Source organism: Ailuropoda melanoleuca, chromosome 16 (genome assembly GCF_002007445.2).
Source record: "Ailuropoda melanoleuca isolate Jingjing chromosome 16, ASM200744v2, whole genome shotgun sequence".
NCBI lineage: Eukaryota > Metazoa > Chordata > Mammalia > Carnivora > Ursidae > Ailuropoda > Ailuropoda melanoleuca.
In genome coordinates, this window is record NC_048233.1 from 75,485,139 (window position 1) to 75,503,877 (window position 18,739).

The following is an 18,739-nucleotide window of genomic DNA, read 5'->3' on the forward strand; positions in this document are numbered from 1 at the left end:
CCAGCCCTGGGGGCCCGCGCCCCGGGCGGGACGCCCCGGCCGATCCCCCCCGACGCCCGGCCCTGCCGGCCCCGGGCAGACCCAGGCCTCTGGCCCCACTTCTGGCCCAGAGCCGGGGAGTTCAACTTCCTTGGGCTCCTCGTCTCCCCTGTCGCCCCGCACGTCGCTGCCCATCGCTTCCTCGCTTCCCCCCTCCGCGTCCGTCGCCCACTCTCTGGCTCTCTCACTCCTGACTTTCTCTTGCTTTGTCCTTTCCCTCTCCCCTCTCCCCCTCCGCACCCCGTTCCCCTGTCCCCAGACTGCGGACCCGCACCTCCGTGTGCCCCTGCCGTGGCCTCCAACTCCGGCCTGGCCCAGTCCTGCCTTTGGTCCCCAGGGAACCCCGGCGGGCTTCGTCAGGGTCTCCCGTAAAGGCCTGGAGGCCCTGGATGCGGGCATCTTTTCCACCTCCATCAAGGGATGAGGAAACTGAGGCAGGGACATCGCTGGCTCAAGGTCACGGCCAGTTGAGGCAGGGCAGACCACATTTAAACCTCATGCCCGAGTTTCCAGATTGAACTTCTCTGTGGGTTGACTCACATCCACGTCCTGTGATCCGATGGCTGGGAACCTTCCTGCTGCCTGTGCCCCAGGCCTCGTGCAATATAAGGAGGGCTTTCCCGTGCCTCCTCCATTGCCAGGCACCGTCACCTGCCTTAGCAAGCTCATCTCATCTTCGCAGCCTGTGAGGGAGGCCGTTCTTCTCTCATCCTACAGACGAGGAAACTGAGGCCCAGAGAGGGGCATCGAGGGCTTGCCCGCACTCAAAAAGCTGCAGGTGCAGAGCACAGAGTTCGGGGCAGCTCCCCAAAGCCTGTGCACTGCACATCCGTGAGGCAGCTCCGGATTGAAGGATCTTTCTCTTTGGTTCTACCTCCTGTCTCTGTGCCCTGGGGGCAGTGGGCTCATTGCCCAGGACGAAGCTCTGATGGTTCTGCCCTAGCTCCGCTGCTCGCTTTCCCCACCTGCACCATCCAGTGTTGCCCATCAAGCTAGACAGAGGCAGCCTCAGTCCCCTGGGGTGTCCTCACTCGAGCACATCCTGGTGGCAGAGCCTCCCCTGGCAGCTCGAGACACCCGGCTGGGCTGGGCCTCCCGGTGGCTGAAGGGAACCCAGCCAGCGCCTCACCCCATCATTAGGGAAAATTTAGCCTCAGGCAGACACGCTGACACACAGTCTGGAGCAGGCTCAGGAGGAAAAAATGTGTGGTCCTTGGTGTGGAAGAGTAGAGCGCCTTTGCTCTGTGCACCCATCACTGGAAACATCAGAGGCCCTGGACAAGGCAGGCGGGAGAGTTGATGCCATGGCCGCTTGTCTGGGGGGAGGGTTAAGATGCCACGTTTGCTAAGCAGGTGTGCAGCCAAGGGCGGCAGCTCACGTAAGAGGCCTTTGTGTTTTTCAGCGCGTGGCATGCCTGGATGTCCCTGCCCTGGCTGTGGCATGGCGGGCCAAAGGCTCTTATTCTTCGCTGCTCTTGCCCTAGAGCTCCTGGGAGGGGCTGGGGGTTCCCAGCAGGCCCTCCGGAGCCGGGGGCCTGCAGCTGCCTGTCGCCTGGACAACAAAGAAAGCGAATCCTGGGGGGCCCTGCTGAGCGGGGAGAGGCTGGACACCTGGATCTGCTCCCTCCTGGGCTCACTCATGGTAGGGCTCAGCGGGGTCTTCCCACTGCTCGTGATTCCCCTGGAGATGGGGACTGTGCTGCGCTCAGAAGGTAGGTGACCGTCCTCTGGTGCCCAGGGCAGCCAGCGGCATGGGGAACATGGTGCTGCTCTTCCCGGGAGAGTGGGGGCCCAGGGCCCAGGATACAGCCTGTCTGGGGTGGAGGATAGGGACAGCACACCTGACTTCTCACCTGGTGAGACCAGGGTGCGCATGCTCATTTGTTCGTTCATTTGTGCATTTGTTTATTCTGAAAGAATAAAAGCCAGCAAACATTCACCAAGAAACAATATAGATTGTGGATGGAAACTTGGGTACCAGGCCGCTTGGGTTCCACACCTGGCTCCTCCACTCACCAGCTGGTGGCCCCGGGCAAGTTGCTGACTTTAGGCTCCCAGCCTTAAAAATGGGGATAATACTAGTATCGACCTCATAGGTACCACTGTGAAGAGGAGAGGAGCTCATACGGGTGGAGCACTTAGCAGGCTGCCGGGTGTGGGGGAAGGGGTAGCAGGCCCCGGGCTGGCCACTGCCATGTGCTGGCGAGCGGAGTTCTGCGTCTCCCTTAGTGCAGAAGAGCCCTCCCACCGAGGGCCAGTGGGTCTGCCTTACCCAGGAATACACGAGAGGCTGGGGGCGGGCCACCTCTGGGGAGGGGACCTGGCGGGTGGGGCACAGGCCGGGGCAGAGGCTCCCCTTTCGCGCCGCAGACACGTCTGTGCACTGTCCGTGCACAAATGACACGTCGTCATGAAAGCTAAAGAAGACTAGATGGGTCGCTGCTAAAAACACGGGTGCCTGCTGCCCCAGCCAGGAGTGCAACGTGGTAGGTCTGGACCCTGGCTCCAGGAATCCGTTCAAAATGCGTGCTCCAGGGGTTTCTGCCGCCTGCTAGGCCCGGAACTGTTCATTCAGCAGATGGTTATGAGCACATCTGTGCCCCACGCTGGGCTGAGGGCTGGCGCCACAGCTGTAAAGAGAGCCCTCGTGGGGCCCTGCTCTTATGGCCTGTGTATGATCTCAGCCCCTCTTAGAGTGCCCCAGCGATGTCAGCCTAGGGGGGACTGGGATTTTTAGCTCCATTTCACAAATGGGGGAACAAAGGCACAGAGGAGTTCTTTGACCAGGCTGAGGTCACGCAGCCTGGAAGCTGCAGCTTCCTCTGGGATCCCACCCGACTCCCCCAAGCAGCCTCTGCCCTCTGGGCCTGTTTCTCTATCAGACCCAGCATTTGGAGAAAGCGTCCTTTGGGTACTTCCAACTCTTGATGCTGTAAGTCTGCAGAAGTCCCCAAATCTCTGTCACTTTTCTGAGAGTAGCAATGGCTGAGAAAAGAGAAGTTCCCACTTAAAGAGCACTTGCTATGTGTGTTGTCATTTAATTCCCACAAGGTCCCTATCAGATAACAATCACCCCCAGTTTACAAATGGGGAAACTGAGTCCCAGAAGTAACCTGCCCAGGGTCACCAGCTGGTGGGTTGTGGCGCCGGGACCTGTCGGGCTCCGGAGTCCTGTCTCTTAACCACGAAGTAGTGGTTCCACAGTCGTCCGGCGGGCGTGATGTATTCCTGGCTGAGCGCCCAGCCAGTGCTGGGCTGGGGGCAGTGGGGGCGATCCAGGAAGGGCAGCAGGCCAAGTCCAGCATTCTGGAGGCTTGCAGTCTGTTTGGAAAAACACAGCGCTCAGTAAGCTGGGTGGGGCAGAGGTCTGGCCAGGGGCTCTGAAAGGTCAGCCCCCAAGACCCGCATCTTTGCCTCTCTGTTTTGTAGCTGGGGCCCGCCGCCTGAAGCAGCTGCTCAGCTTTGCCTTGGGGGGACTTTTGGGCAATGTGTTTCTCCACCTGCTGCCTGAGGCGTGGGCCTACACATGCAGTGCCAGCCCTGGTGAGTGAGGCCACAGTCGGGACAGGAGGGCAGAGGGAGATGGTGCCCACGCCCAAGGCCTGCCTGCTCCGTCAGAATGACTGGGAGAGGGCATCTGGGCACCTGGCAAGGAACTTGTCCTGGTCCAGCACCCTGGCCCCTGTGGGAGCCCCTAGGGCCCACCTTCCCCACCAGCAGTCCTGTCCCGCTTCCCCTGTCACTGCCCCTGACTAGGTCCCATCCCAAATGGCCCCCCCTTCTGTGGCCCTGGCTTGGCCTGGCCTGTCAGTGCTGCCCCCTGCAGGTGGTGAAGGGCAGAGCCTGCAGCAGCAACAGCAACTGGGACTGTGGGTCATTGCTGGCTTCCTGACCTTTCTGGCATTGGAGAAGATGTTCCTGGACAGCAAGGAGAAGGAGGGGACCAGCCAGGTGAGCCCCAAGCCCCGGGGCCCGGATAGGTCAGCCTTTGTTATGTGGTGGTGCCAGGGCCTGGAGGCCGATTCTGAGTTGAGCCCTGAAAAGAGGGTCTCTTGGGCATTCCCTCGGGGCTCTGGGAGGCTGGGCCAACTGGGAAGATCCAGGGAATGACGATGGTGGCCGCCGCTGTGGCTTGTTCTCATAGACTTGGCGTTACAGCAGTATGGAAGGTGGTCGGTTGAGTCTAGGGGACACAGCTGATTGTCTGGGGGACATAGCAGAGAAGTCTAGCTAGACAAAAGGGCTGTTTCCTTCCTCTGTTTCTCCATCTCTCACTCCCCTCCTGTGTCTACCCTGGCCGAGTCTGGGAACATCTAATGTCCCCTCTCCCTCCTTCTCCTGGCCCTAGGCCCCCAGCAAAGACCCCGCTGCTGCTGCCGCGCTCAGTGGAAGCCACTCTCTGGCCCAGACGGCTGCAGAGCCCGGCGTGAGTGCCGTGGTCCGGACCATCAAAGTGAGTGGCCCACTCAGGGCCCCCTCGCCCTGCAGCTGTTTCCCCCCGCCCCCAAACTGGCAGGCCCAGCTGAACCCTGCCCCTTGGGTCAGCCTGGCTTCCTCTCCCCTCTCACAGGTCAGTGGCTATCTCAACCTGCTGGCCAACACCATAGACAACTTCACTCACGGGCTGGCTGTAGCTGCCAGCTTCCTTGTGAGCAAGAAGGTGAGTGGGGGTTGGAACAGATGTGCCCCAGGCATTTCTGGTGGGAATGATGGTGCCTGTGTTGACCAGTTGGCTCTGCCTCCAAAAATAGGTCTCCATTCTGTGCACTTCCCCACTCCTTCCATCGACCAACACCCTCATCCAAGCCCTGAGGGCTCCAGCACGTGGCCGCCTTTTGTCTGAGCCACTGGTCTGTTCTTACTGCGAACACTCCTTGTTGGGATTGCAGACCTCTGCCAGGCTGCTAGCCTTGGGCCCTGCCTGCTTCTAGATGCTTCTCACCCACTTCTTCCTTCTGCCTTCTCTGATTTAGTGGTCTGCCTACTCTTGAGCTGGCCTAGCTCCTTCCCTTCTCATGGCCTCCACGTCACACTATTCTGTCTGCCTGGAATGTTCTTCCTCCCACTCTTTGAAATCCTGGCTCCTTATCCTTCAGGCCTCAGCTGACATGGACTTCCTCAAAGAGGCCTCTGCTGAGCCCTCATCTAAATGAGGCCCCTGTCACTCCTGCCCATGCCACCCATTCCGTCTCTTCCCCCGCAGCACAGCACCTATCACTGTGTGATCTTGTGGTTCTTTGTGTGTTCATTCAAGCCTTACCTCCCCCCCCCACAGACTGTTAGCTCTGTGAAGACAGGTTTCTTGTCTGCTGTATTTCAAGTAGCCAAATGGTGTCCAGCCAGGGCACCCAGCAGAGTAAATATTTGTACACTGAGTGGACAAGTGGGTGCCTGGCCCTCGGCCCAGAGCCCCACAGACTCCCTTCCCTGCAGATTGGGCTCCTGACCACCATGGCCATCCTCCTGCATGAGATCCCCCACGAGGTGCGTGCCAGAGGGTTTCCATGGCGGCAGTGTGGGCGTGGGGCTTCGGAGAGGGATTTGGGGTGGGAAGCCCAGCAGTGTCAGCCTTGGGGGCTGGGCTTTGGAGGCCTGGAGCGGCTCTGCCCACCAGGCTGCAGCCACCTTCTCCGCTGTGCTCCAGCCTCCAGGGGAGAGGGGGAATGCGGGCTGGGGGCCAGCAGCAGGGCTGGCGCAGGGGGCTCAGTGTGCAGGTCCGTACCTGACCGCCTGGGGCCCAGAGTGATCATCTGGACCTCCCCTCAGGTGGGCGACTTTGCCATCCTGCTCCGGGCCGGCTTTGACCGATGGAGCGCAGCCAAGCTGCAGCTCTCGACGGCACTGGGGGGCCTGCTGGGCGCCTGCTTCGCCATCTGTACGCAGTCCCCCAAGGGAGTAGGTACGGGCGTGGTGGGTGGTGGCGGCCGGTGGTGGTCAGCGGAGGGGCCCCAGCCAGAGGGCACAGCTGCCCCACCCCGGTGTCCAGGCCAGGATCTGCCCAAAGCCTACCCTGTGGGAGAGGGTGCGGTGCACACAGCTGCCCTGGCCTCCCACCCAGTCGGGACCTCTCCTCCCACCGCAGAGGAGACCGTGGCCTGGATCCTGCCCTTCACCTCCGGCGGCTTCCTCTACATTGCCCTGGTGAACGTGCTGCCCGACCTCCTGGAGGAAGATGACCCGTGGTGAGCATCCCTCACCCTGTCACCCTCGGCGCTGGGGGGGGAAGGGCTTCTGGGCTCCCGGCCATGCTCAGCCCCCCGCGGGCCTGGCCCCTGTCCCCGCAGGCGCTCCCTGCAGCAAGTGCTGCTGCTCTGCACAGGCATCGTGGTGATGGTGCTCTTCTCGCTCTTCGTGGACTGACCGTCCCTGACGCCCTCTGCATAGCAATAAGAGACTCGGATTCACTCTATGACCGTGTGTGAGGCAGAGGGAGAGTGCCTGAGAGCGTACCTCTGACCACATGAGAGGATGGGGTGTGTGTGTGTGTGTGCGCACACGAATGTGCGCGTGCACACGTGTGACCAGAGGTACTCGTGAGACCGACACTGTGATCGTGCGCTGGGCCCGGGGCCCGATGCCAGGGCCTCCCCCAGCCGCGCTGTGGTCTTGTCTCCTTACCCCCGTCATCCTGCACTTGCCGCCGTGCTGGTGAGGAACCGCAGCCCCGGTCTCAAGTGGAGGCCTCTTCCCAAGACCACAGGGGGAGTGAGAACAGCCCCAGGCCTTCGGGGAGCCCAAAGCTGTCTCCCTCTGGGGTCTTGGGGTTCCTGGCCTTCCCATCAGCCTGAGGGCTGAGGCTGGGGAGCCTTCTCTCCTGCTGTGTCCATTGTCCTGGCCCTTCCTGTGCCAGTTCTAAGGCCAAAGAAAGAAGAGGCAGGTGCTCACGTAGCCCCTCGCCCACTCAGCACTGACAGTCCTACCCAGCCCGGGCTGGAGCTGGGAGATGCTTTCCAAGACCTTTCCCTCGTGGCTGCCAGCCCTGGGCCAGCTCCTGTTCCCCTAGTAAATGCTCCCTGGCAGCGCCAGCAGCTTTTGCCACGTCCAGCTGCCAAGCAGCAGCCTGCAGGGCAGTGAGCAGCCCTGGGCCAGAGAGGCCTCTGGGTCCAGCTCAGGGATGCTCGTGCCAGTCCACGGTCCAGGCAGAGATACCCTGGGGGCAAGGAGCGTGGGCCGTGGCCGCCCCTCCCTACCCAGGCCCTTTTTCCCGTCCCACTGCGGCTGAGGCCGGGCTGGGGGTGGTGAGGGCTCCACGTTGTCAGCACTCAGGAATGTGCTCTGGGAGAATGCTGAAGCCATAATCCCCAGCTATTTCCCTTGGCTGACACCCAGGTACTCAGCTGGCCCACTCCACAGCCGGGCTCAGCCTGCTGCTCCACTGTGGACGTTCTGAGAAGCAGCCATCAAAAGGGTCTGAATGGGTTTACAGCACTTTCGCTGTGGTTCCGTTTCTATATGTAAATATTCTATAGATAAGATGCAAATAAATATTATATACAAACTGGCTCCTCTCTTCTGCACAGCACTGTCCATGGTCAAGCGGGGCTTTTCTGGGCGCCCCTGCTCTAGCCAGGCTGGTGGCTGTGTGGGCCCCCCCAGCTCATCTGGCCACCCCGCCCATCTCGTCACCCCAGCCCCCCCCAGCTCTTCTGCTTCATGCTCCCTCTGAGCGGTTACCCTCGCAGTGCTTGTCGAACAGGGCATAGCCGTTCATGCTTTACCTGGCGTGTTAGCTCTGCAGCCCAGCACCACAAGCCTGGCACTGTGCCGTCATAGCCGACATCGCCTCCAAGGCGGTCGTCCTCATTTTATAGACGTTAAGAGCCAGGGGCTTTCCCCCAGCCTGTCCCCTGAGTAAATGGAGGAAGGGTGGTCCTTCCAAAGTCATCTCCAGCTTTGCTTCAATGAAATTAGAAAGATTATGCAGTCCTTACTCTACACATTCTCACTTCCTTTGAATGTCTGAGTGAGAAGGCAGCCTCGGTACCAGGGGTGCTGCTTCCCCACAGTGTTAGCCCAAGAAAGCAGAAAAGGGATAGTGGAGGCCCACTGCTCTCCAAGCCAAAGGGACCAACCAGGACAGCCTTCAGGAGCCCACTGGCTGAGAACAGCCCCGTCTGTGCCGCCCTGCAGTCCGCACCAGGCATGTGAAGCCCATCGGCTGCATCCTCAGCTGGCAGGGCCTGGCTCTGACCCAGTGGCTTGTCAGCAAAAAGGGAGCTGCCCCACCTGGCTGTGACAGTCCAGGGCCTGGGAGCCCAGGCCTGACCATGCTGAGGAAGGAATCAGGGGCTGTCTCACCTGCCCCCACCCTCTCCTTGGTGGCACTGGGGCTCCCACCAGTGTTGAGCCCTTTGGGCGGCAGGTACACACGCCATCACGGCACTCAGCCTGCCCAGGGAGGCAGTGAGGCCCTCACTTATGAATGAGGAAGCTGGTGGGGTGTGAGGGGCGGGACTGTGGGTTCACTGCAGTGCCACGGCCAAGAGGTGAATGCCCTGGGGCGCCTGGGTGGCGCAGTTGTTGAGCGCCTGCCTTCGGCTCAGGGCGTGATCCCGGCGTTGTGGGATCGAGCCCCGCGTCAGGCTCTCCCGCTATGAGCCTGTTTCTTCCTCTCCCACTCCCCCTGCTTGTGTTCCCTCTCTCGCTAGCTGTCTCTATCTCTGTCGAATAAATAAATAAAAAAAATTAAAAAAAAAAAAAAGATAAAAAAAAAAAAGAGGTGAATGCCCTGACTTGGGTCAGGAGAGGGAACAGAGAATGCAGAAGCAATAGTGACCAGAGTCTGTCCCCAGCCGTCTGTCCCCGACCAGGGGACAGAAACCAGAAGCCCTTGGAGGCTGTGCTGGGAGCACGCCTTGAGCAGGAAGTGGAAGTCAATAGGATTGCCAAGGGGATCACCCCTGGGAGGACCAGCACACTCTAGAAGGCGGCCTGGAGGGGACAGGACTCCAGGGTTGGAAAGCTAGACAGGAGCCAAGCCCTCCAGATAGACTGGCTCGGTCAGTAGCTCACTGTGAGCCTGTCCACTCGGGGAGAGGGCGGGAAAAGCAGGGTGGAGGAGCTTTTGCTAGGGGGCAAGTAAGAGCCAACAGGAGTTCTGAGGGGTTCTTACTCTGGAAGGCATTCCAGGGCCCCACCAAAGCAGCTAAGAGCACAGTGGAAAGCAGACATGCTTTCCTGTCTGGGGTTTAAACCCAGCTATGCCACCTCAGAGCAATCCTGGCCCAGCTGTTCACACACATCTAGGAAATGGGACTATCCCGCTGGGGGCCCGGAGATAACTAGATCAAATTTTGCACAAGATCTGTTGGGCATGGGGCCCAGAACAAGCCCTCAGTGAAACACACGAGGCCAGCTACGATGTGGGGGAGCTGGAAGGTTGAGTGGACAGAGAGGACCAACGAGATCCTCAAGGAAACGGACAGGACATGGGGCCTGATGGGGAGTGGGGCTGACGGCAGAACTGGGGGGCGGGGGAGAACACACCGTGACCAAAGTTTAGGCCTACAAGGGTTCTCAGTGCTCTTGCTCAAGGTTCATTTCTCGGCAGGAGGGAATGAGCCAAGAGCGCTAATGGGTACATGTGGAGAAACAGGAGGCTCAGGTCCCAGGAAAGGGGAGGAATTTCAAGCAGCAAAGACCCAGAGCCTGGCTTTACAGGCAAACAAGCACGAGGGCACCAAAATGCGAAAGGGGAAAGGCTGGCTTCTATTCAGGGCCTTGGTTCTGGAGCTGCAGGGCCCCGGCCTCTGAAGTGGAGGGGTGGGGCACAGAGCACGAAGGGGCTGGGGCTGGAAGAGGCCGGAAGACCCCAGGCAGCAGCTGTAGCATGCGCTCATCCTTCCCGCAGGGCCTCGCCTGACAACTGCTTTGAGGCCCACAGTGGTTTCGGGGGTTTCCAGGCAGCAGCACTTGGGGAGGGAGCCTCCCACACAGGCCCCACTCTTCCAGCCAGGACCCGGAAAGGTGCAATAGACAGTGGCAGGGACCTGAAACCATCTTTTATTATGAATTTTAATCAGCACCAGACCAGGAAGCAGGTGTGGTGGGCAAGCTCCTAGGCGTAGTACTGCAGGTTGGCCTTCTTCTTGGCCTGCACCTCCAGAATGCCCTCCATGTAGTCCTCATGTGTGAGTTCCGTGGCGCCCCTGCGCAGTGCGATCATGCCCTGCACCCAGAACAGACAGGCTCTAGGGTGCCTTCCCGCACCCTTGGCCCGGCTCCCAGAGGCCTCAGCCTTCTGAGCCTCCTCCCCCCAGCAGTCTCCATTAGCCAAACGCCCCATCCTGTTCAGGGAAGGGGGGCAAGAAGGCATGAAGTAACCCACTCCCCCATGCCACCACTCACCGCCTCCACACAGACGGCCTTGCACTGGGCCCCATTGAAGTCATCTGTACAGCGGGCCAGCTCCTCATAGTTCACATCGGGACTGGGGGGCGGCGGGGAGGGGAGACAGACACCACAGGACTCAGTTACTTATGGTTATGGGGAAGGGCGGGAGATGATGTCCCCCTATACTCCCCATCAAGCAGCGAGGTCCACTCGTCCTGTGACATCGGCAAATCCCTCGTTCTCTTCTCAGTACGAGATACAGGATGGAGGACAGGTTAGGTCAAAGCAGAGACCGGGTTATTTGTGTCTCTTGAGCTCTAGCCTTCTAGAAATCTGCACCTGAGTTTGCAGGGACTGATTCCGCTTGGGGCGGGGGAGCAAGAGAAAAGCTGTCTCCCCCTCTCTGGAGTAGTGCAGGCCCTGCATCAGCACAGAACTGCCCTGGTCTCATGTGCCAAGCACTCCCCCTGACAGTGCCATGACCCCATGAGGTCAGCGCCACTATCCCCAAGTACCAGACAAGAAAGCTCAGACTTAGACAGGTAATACCATCTACTGGAGATCACACAGATCTGAATCCAAGTCCATCTGGCCCCTAGCTGGATTCCGCAGAGCCACACTGGGCTGTGCTCATCTGTGGGGGTGGGGGAGTCAAGGAAACTGAGGGCCTCCGGCCTGTGCACCTTCAGACCATGGGGGAGGAAGAGGCAGGGTGATTCTCAGGAACAGAGCACCCAGAATCAGGGCCCGGACCCCAGCAAGATTCTATCTCAGGATTCTGGGGAGAAACGGAGGCCGGCATGTGGAACAGTTCTGTGTGAACAGGAGGAGAGAAGGGGTGGGCAGACACCTGGGGACACTCAGTACAAAGACCACAGAGACCGCTCTGCTGCTGCCCCTTCAGGTCTCAGCGCCTTGCTCACGTCCTTGCTCACCTGACGTTCATCTTGCGCGAGTGGATCTGCATGATTCTGGCCCGGGCCTCCTCATTGGGCATCGGGAATTCAATCTTCCGGTCCAGACGGCCTGAGCGGAGCAGTGCGGGGTCCAGGATGTCCACCCTGTTGGTGGCTGCAATCACCTGAGCAAGGGGAGAAGCAGCAACGTGAACCGAGGAAGATGCGGCTCCCAGACAGACAACAGTCAATGCCGCGACAGGTAGAGAGGCAGCCCAGGGTCCAGATCAAAGAGCAAGGGTGTTAAAGACAAGCTCAATTCTAATTCTAGCTGCACTAGCTGGGTGACCGAGAAGGTGCCCTACCCTCTAAGCTCCGTTTTCTTCACCTGTGATGACAATACTCACCTTTACTTGAGTGTTGGGCTGGAACCCATCCAGTTGGTTCAGCAGCTCCAACATTGTCCTCTGTACTTCCCGGTCTCCGGCCTTCTCGCTGTCAAAGCTGGGGCACACAAGAGCCCCGAGACACTGGTGAGGCCACAACTCGGGCAGAGCCTTCCCCTCCTCCAGCCACCAGAAGCCTAACCCAAACGTCCCAGGTAAGGAAAGGTCTCGCTCAACCTGGGGCCCCCAGCCCAGGACTGACAGAACGGGTGTCAGAGACTGGAGAGGCTCCTGGGATCAGCCAGGCTGAGAATAAAACAGTGAGCAAAACTAGCCACTGCCTGGGCTATCCCCCAATGCATGTGCCACTGCAAACTGAGCTACAACTGAGAAATACGGGATCCTGGAGGCCAGGCAGGCATCCCTGTGCAAGTATCCCTCAGGCTGAGAACACACAGCCTAGGCAAACAACCAAGAAAGAACAGGAAAAATACATTCTAGAAAAGGAACAACAGGTGCAAAATCTCTCCCACCAGGGTCAGATGGACTTGGATTAGAGTGGACCTATAAACCAAAGGAATACTGGGGAGTCTGGGTGGCACAGATGGCTAAGCGCCCTGGGTTTTGGCTCAGGTCATAATCTCAGGGGCATGAGGTCAAGCCCCGCCTCCTGCTCTGCACTCAGGGGTGCAGTCTGCTTGGGATTCTTTCCCTTTTCCTCTCCTTCCCCCTCTGCCTCTCCCCCACCTCAAGCACATGTGTTCAACTGCTCTCTCTTTCTCAAATAAATGGCCTTAATAAATAAATAAAAATCTTTTAAAAAATTAAACAAACCAAATGGATGCTGGGAAGAGGTGGAGGCAGGGACAGGTCCAGGATGAAGTAAGTGGAGGGGAGCAGGGACAGCCACACACGGGACCAGGCAGGCCATGGTAAGTCCAGCATTTATCCCAAGGAGCAATGGGGGCCCACAAAGGGTTTCAAGTAGGATGTTTGTGTGAGGGAGTGTGGGTGCATGTGAGGAAAGCAAGCAGGTATGAAAGGAACATGCTGGCAGCCATGAGAACGGATGGTGAGGGGAAAAGAAGCAAGGAAGCAAGTTAGAACAAAATTCAGAAAGTAGAACCACAACAGCAGAGCTGTCACTCTTCCAGGGGAAGGAGGGAACAGGGTGAGACAGCTGGAATTCTGAACAATCTCCTTGGTGGCACTCAGCACCCCCTTACCGCTTAGTGCCGATGGCATCCAGCTCATCAATGAAGATAATGGATGGAGCTTTCTCCTTGGCCAGGGCAAAGGCATCCCGGACCAGCTTGGCACCATCCCCGATGAACATCTGCACCAGTTGGGGGCCAGCCAGCTTCAGGAAGGTAGCCTGGCGAGGGGGTACAGTGATTAAGAGTCAGGCCAAAGGCACCAAGAGAGGTCCCTCTGAGCCCACCTGGTAGAGCTTTAGCTTCTGCCCACTTCTTCCTCATTCCCTCCCAAAGCACTCACCTTGGTCTGTGCGGCACAGGCCCGGGCCAGCAGCGTCTTCCCCGTACCTGGGGGGCCGTACATCAATACCCCTTTTGGAGGCTGGATCCCCAAGTTCTCAAACTTCTCCTTGTGGTTCATTGGCAGGACAATGGCCTCCACCAGCTGCCAGGAAGAAGTCCTGGGTGAGGAGAGTGAAGCCTGGAGGGCTCCTACAGCCCGACACTTAATGACTTCGACCCCAACCCACAACCCTCCTAACGCCAATTCAAGGACATTGCCTCTCCTTCCCCTGCACCAAAAAGACAAAGAATGCTCACTCCCACCAAAGCTGGCTCCAGCTGCTCCAGGAACAGCAGGACATGGTAGAAAGGTACCTGAGTAAGAACCAGGAGCCTGAGTTCCAGTCCTGGCTCTGGTCCTAACCTTCTGTGACCCTCGAGAAATCATTTAATCTCTCTGGACCTGTCTCCTAAACTGTGACATAGCACTCTCCTTACCTCTCTGGGATACTATGATAAGAGGCATGTTGGCTGTTAAATGCTCTGGTCAATGAAGCAGAAAAACACAAAAGGCGCCATGCTCATGGATTGGAAGAATTAACATAGTTAAAATGTCCATACTACCCAGAGCAATCTACACTTTCAATGCTATCCCGATCAAAATACCGAGGACATTTTTCAAAGAACTGGAACAAATAGTCCTTAAATTTGTATGGAACCAGAAAAGGCCCCGAATCTCCAAGGAACTGTTGAAAAGGAAAAACAAAGCTGGGGGCATCACAATGCCGGATTTCGAGCTGTACTACAAAGCTGTGATCACAAAGACAGCATGGTACTGGCACAAAAACAGACACATCGACCAATGGAACAGAATAGAGAACCCAGAAATGGACCCTCGGCTCTTTGGGCAACTAATCTTTGATAAAGCAGGAAAAAACATCCGGTGGAAAAAAGACAGTCTCTTCAATAAATGGTGCTGGGAAAATTGGACAGCTACATGCAAAAGAATGAAACTTGACCACTCTCTCACACCATACACAAAAATAAACTCCAAATGGATGAAAGACCTCAATGTGAGACAGGAATCCATCAAAATTCTAGAGGAGAACATAGGCAACAACTTCTATGACATCGGCCAGAGCAACCTTTTTCACGACACATCTCCAAAGGCAAGAGAAATAAAAGATAAAATGAACTTATGGGACTTTATCAGGATAAAGAGCTTCTGCACAGCCAAGGAAACAGTCAAAAAAACTAAGAGACAGCCCACGGAATGGGAGAATATATTTGCAAAGGACACCACAGATAAAGGACTGGTATCCAAGATCTACAAAGAACTTCTCAAACTCAATACACGAGAAACAAATAAACAAATCATAAAATGGGCAGAAGATATGAACAGACACTTTTCCAATGAAGACATACAAATGGCTAACAGACACATGAAAAAATGTTCAAAATCATTAGCCATCAGGGAAATTCAAATCAAAACCACACTGAGATACCACCTTACGCCAGTTAGAATGGCAAAGATAGACAAGGCAAGAAACAACAATTGTTGGAGAGGATGTGGAGAAAGGGGATCCCTCCTACATTGTTGGTGGGAATGCAAGTTGGTACAGCCACTCTGGAAAACAGTGTGGAGGTCCCTTAAAAAGTTAAAAATTGAACTACCCTATGACCCAGCCATTGCACTACTGGGTGTTTACCCCAAAGATACAGACGTAGTAAAGAGAAGGGCCATATGCACCCCAATGTTCATAGCTGCATTGTCCACAATAGCCAAATCATGGAAGGAGCCGAGATGCCCTTCAACAGATGACTGGATTAAGAAGCTGTGGTCCATATATACAATGGAATATTACTCAGCTATCAGAAAGAACGAATTCTCAACATTTGCTGCAACATGGACGGCACTGGAGGAGATAATGCTAAGTGAAATAAGTCAAGCAGAGAAAGACAATTATCATATGATTTCTCTCATCTATGGAACATAAGAACTAGGAGGATCGGTAGGGGAAGAAAGGGATAAAGAAAAGGGGGGTAATCAGAAGGGGGAATGAAACATGAGAGACTATGGACTATGAGAAACAAACTGAAGACTTCAGAGGGGAGGGGGTGGGGGAATGGGATAGACTGGTGATGGGTAGTAAGGAGGGCACGTATTGCATGGTGCACTGGGTGTTATACGCAACTAATGAAGCATCAAACTTTACATCAGAATCAGGGGATGTACTGTATGGTGATTAACATAATATAATAAAATAAAATTAATTATTTAAAAAAAAAAAAAAAAAGAAAAACACAAAAGGCGGAAGAGGCTGCTACTAGCAGCCAGTGTCTCCCTCACCTCCTGAATCTGCTTGTCCAGGCCTCCGATGTCACTATATTGTTCTGTGGGCCTCTCATCCACCTCCATGGCCTTCACCCGAGAGTCATACTCTGTGGGTAGGGTCTCCAGGATCAGATAGGAGTCTTTGTTCACACCCTGGGGATAGAACACAAAGCCTTCAGATTGGTCCCAGTTCAAGACCAAACTAACTGGCTGGGTGGCAGGTGTCTGCAGAGTGAAAGGAAAATACAGGACTAGGAAAGACAAGAACCAAAGAGCAAGCTGACAAGCTCAGACTCCCAGGGCCACTCTACCACGATTCAGGGCCGACAGTGACCTGGGCCTGGGGCAGAGGTTCAGCTAGTCAGTGGGAGAAACCTTACTGGAAAAGCCCTGCCTAGGCCCAGGGACAACACTCACCACCAAGTCTCCTGGCTTTAGCTTTTCAGCATCCACCAACCCAATCACAGGCAAGAAGTACGTCTGTAGGAAAAAGTCCAGGTTCAGTCTCTGTTACTGCCCTCAATAAAGCTCCCTAGTCCTGTCCTACAACCACCCCTCACCCTCCTTGGTTCTATCCTTGAGCTAGCCTCACCTGTCGTGTAGAGGTTTTGATCACTGCACATTTACCCTTCCTCTGGGAATCCAGGTCAATATTGGCACCATCCTCTTCTTGGTCATTGGGATCAACATCTAGAAGCTGGGAAGGGAAAAATCTCAGGTCAAGAGGCCCTGCTCAGCCCTCTGAACTCCTCAGAGCCTAGTGCTTCCCATACCAAGACAATCCACCTCCCTTCTCAGACCAGCCCCAGGCCCAGCAAATGTGTGGCTGATAAGCCAGAGGATTGATAAGATCCCTTTAGGTGCTGCTTTTCTGCCCCCCAAGAGCTCTCTACATCCCAAGTAAAGAGGAAACATGTGTGGCTTCTGAGATCTTTTCAGAGTATCTACATGCAGGTATACATAGCACCCTGGAAATGCACACTAGGGAGGGGGCCCCAGGAGGTGTAGTTCTAACATGCAACCTGGGCCTCAAAACTTTCACCCACTCTTTTTTTCAATGGCCCCATCACAGGCCGCCTCCAAGCCTGGCTGACCCTTTCTCTTCCCCTCCACATACACACACACCTCGATAACGTTGGAGACAAGGTATGGCAGGGTCTTGTTCACTTTGATTTTCTCACTGTTCTCTTTGATCTTGTCCTTCATGGCTTGGAGTTCGTGGGTAACTCGCAATACCTCACTCTTCATGATCTGGGATGAGGGCGAGTGGAAGCAAATGTTCAGCCTTGGCTCAGCTTATCCTAGGGCCCTGTAATTGGTGAGGCCCAGGCCACCCAGGGACCTTTCCATATCCATTCACTCAGCTCTAAGGCTCTCTGAAGGGTGAACCTGACTGTGTCCAAATTCAGCAGAGGTCAAAACGGCCAGTCTGGAAACCCCCTGAAGTGGTTGTAGCAGAGGGAAAAGAGCAGGGCTCTGAATCAAGCAAATACACGTTTTAGCTTCTGCTTCTAATTAAGGGCTGGGTACTTCACCACAGTAAAAACTTCTGTTTCCTCATCTGAAAAATGGGGACTTTCTAAAAGAAAGATTCTCAAGAGGAATATTTAAAGACCTCACTGGAAAAGTCAGTCTGATGAATCGACCTGCCCTCCCACCATCCGTGTCCCTCTTCGGGTCCCTTTTAAGGCTTAGTTTTCTTTTCCCTTTTTCTAATCCGCGGGCCCTATGTCTTCCTGCAAAGGCCGAGAACAACGTGAAAGAAGCCACTGGGATGGATCTCCAGGGCCTGTCCTGTGGGGGCTTCGCTGTCCGCCACGGGGGCTGTGAGCCCACCTTGATCTCACTGTCCAGCAACCGTGTGCGCTGGATAATCTCTTCTGTGGACATCTTGAGCACCTCCTCCCCGATTCCATCCTGCTGTTAAAAAAAAATTTTTTTTTAACTCAGGTCAAGGATTCCGCATCCTCCGAGTCCACTCACAGCCTCAGCTTCCCCGCCCATAAAACCAAAATGAAGGAGTCGAGACTCTTGCCCACATCCCAAGCGGCCCCGACCCCGGGACCAGGCCAGACCTTGCCCCCCCCCCGCCCCAGCCACTTCCTACCCTCCCGCCAAAGGCATCTTCCCGCTGGCCCCGGCTCCAGGACCCCCAACTCTCCCAGAACGCACCTCAGCTTCATCCCACACGGTCGCCATCTTCTCCTGCCGAGTCACTGGACTCTCGAGTTTCGGCAGCAGATTCATATCCTGAAGGAGAAGACCGAAAATCGGACTGGAAGGAAACTTCAGCCAGAGATTAATCCTATCTTTCTGAACGTGTGCTCCTGACCAGTGGCGGACTCTCTCTCCAATTCCTGACTCTTGACCGAATTAGTTCAGGCCGCCACTGCCGCAACGAATCTGCTTCTCCGATTCAAAAGACAAAGCCCGGGACACAGGACCCGCCCCCCCGACTCCCCCCCGGCTCCTGAAACGTTACCACCCTCGTCCTGTTTAAGCGGGGCGCGACAGGTGGATGCACTATTGGTCGGTGCGTGCAATGGGCGGAGCCTGGATGTAAAACCGGAAGGGGAGGGAGAAGCGATGGGAACCTCGAGGGCCCTTGGGAAATGTAGTCCTAAACTGGCCAGTAATTGAAAGGGCGCTTTGGAAGGGGTAACTGGACCTCAGAATCTGGTGCAGCTAGGAATCAGGGGATTCCTAGCTCGGCTTCCCAAACCATAGACAACATACGCCAGCCGTGTGCAGAGAGCCAAAAAAAGGCATGCCCAAGGTTACCAGAGAGAATCATCAACCAGTTTTAAAGAGAAATCGCCGCTGCTGCTAACTTCTGAGCAGGCGCCACAGAACTGCCCACGTGGGAAGAGCTGAGCTGACAGCAGCCTCTACAATTAAAGACGTTATGAACTCGCACCTGTAATCGTTTCTTGTCATCTCAGGGAGTAGGGCAGATCTCTGGATCATATGAGACCCGTTTTTGTTGTATCTGTGTCCCTTGCTCTGGAGGATCTCTGCTCACGCCTGAGGCGAGACCCAGGGCACCCCTGAAATGAACTTCTTGTAAGCCACATAGCATATATTTTCAGTCAAGCCTTCGCAAATAACCCCTAAACTTGGTGGGAATCTGACTAGTGGTTTTCTTGAAAGCAGTTGAAGGCAGAAATTTCTTTAAATAACAGCATTTGCAGCTGCCCACTCAGGCTGGCAAATCCGTTAACAGCATTTCTTCCATCCTCTCAACAGCCCTGCCCTGTGGACAGATTGGATTAT

The 18,739-nt window shown here is 56.0% G+C and overlaps 2 protein-coding genes across 12 annotated transcripts; one reads left to right on the forward strand and one right to left on the reverse strand.

Moving 5' to 3' along the window:
• Positions 1–21: 21 nt before the first annotated feature.
• Positions 22–7,540, forward strand: SLC39A13 (solute carrier family 39 member 13). Of its 10 annotated transcripts, none has more exons than XM_034645187.1 (9): positions 22–1,751; positions 3,469–3,582; positions 3,851–3,990; positions 4,388–4,492; positions 4,610–4,699; positions 5,473–5,523; positions 5,806–5,938; positions 6,122–6,221; positions 6,303–7,540. In XM_034645187.1, the coding sequence occupies exons 1-9, from the start codon at positions 1,373–1,375 to the stop codon at positions 6,397–6,399; spliced, it is 1,209 nt and encodes a 402-aa protein (XP_034501078.1). In that variant the 5' UTR covers positions 22–1,372; the 3' UTR covers positions 6,400–7,540. The 10 variants fall into 10 exon arrangements, 9 of the variants coding, with proteins under 9 accessions (XP_034501078.1, XP_034501080.1, XP_011226282.2 ...); XM_034645189.1 differs by having other exon boundaries at positions 5,806–5,934; XR_004621241.1 differs by having other exon boundaries at positions 24–1,751; positions 5,806–5,914; positions 6,324–6,340.
• Positions 7,541–10,023: 2,483 nt separating this feature from the next.
• Positions 10,024–17,853, reverse strand: PSMC3 (proteasome 26S subunit, ATPase 3). 2 transcript variants are annotated; one of them, XM_011227983.3, is made up of 12 exons: positions 17,639–17,853; positions 17,303–17,386; positions 16,592–16,717; positions 16,059–16,163; positions 15,884–15,946; positions 15,482–15,619; positions 13,151–13,294; positions 12,880–13,028; positions 11,675–11,771; positions 11,307–11,452; positions 10,387–10,468; positions 10,024–10,207 (listed from the first exon to the last, which is right to left on the reverse strand). In XM_011227983.3, exons 1-12 carry the CDS (start codon positions 17,711–17,713, stop codon positions 10,097–10,099), a joined length of 1,320 nt encoding a protein of 439 aa, XP_011226285.1. In that variant the 5' UTR covers positions 17,714–17,853; the 3' UTR covers positions 10,024–10,096. The 2 variants fall into 2 exon arrangements, with proteins under 2 accessions (XP_011226285.1, XP_002921690.2); XM_002921644.4 differs by having other exon boundaries at positions 17,303–17,383; positions 17,639–17,852.
• Between the last annotated feature and the right edge of the window lie 886 nt (positions 17,854–18,739).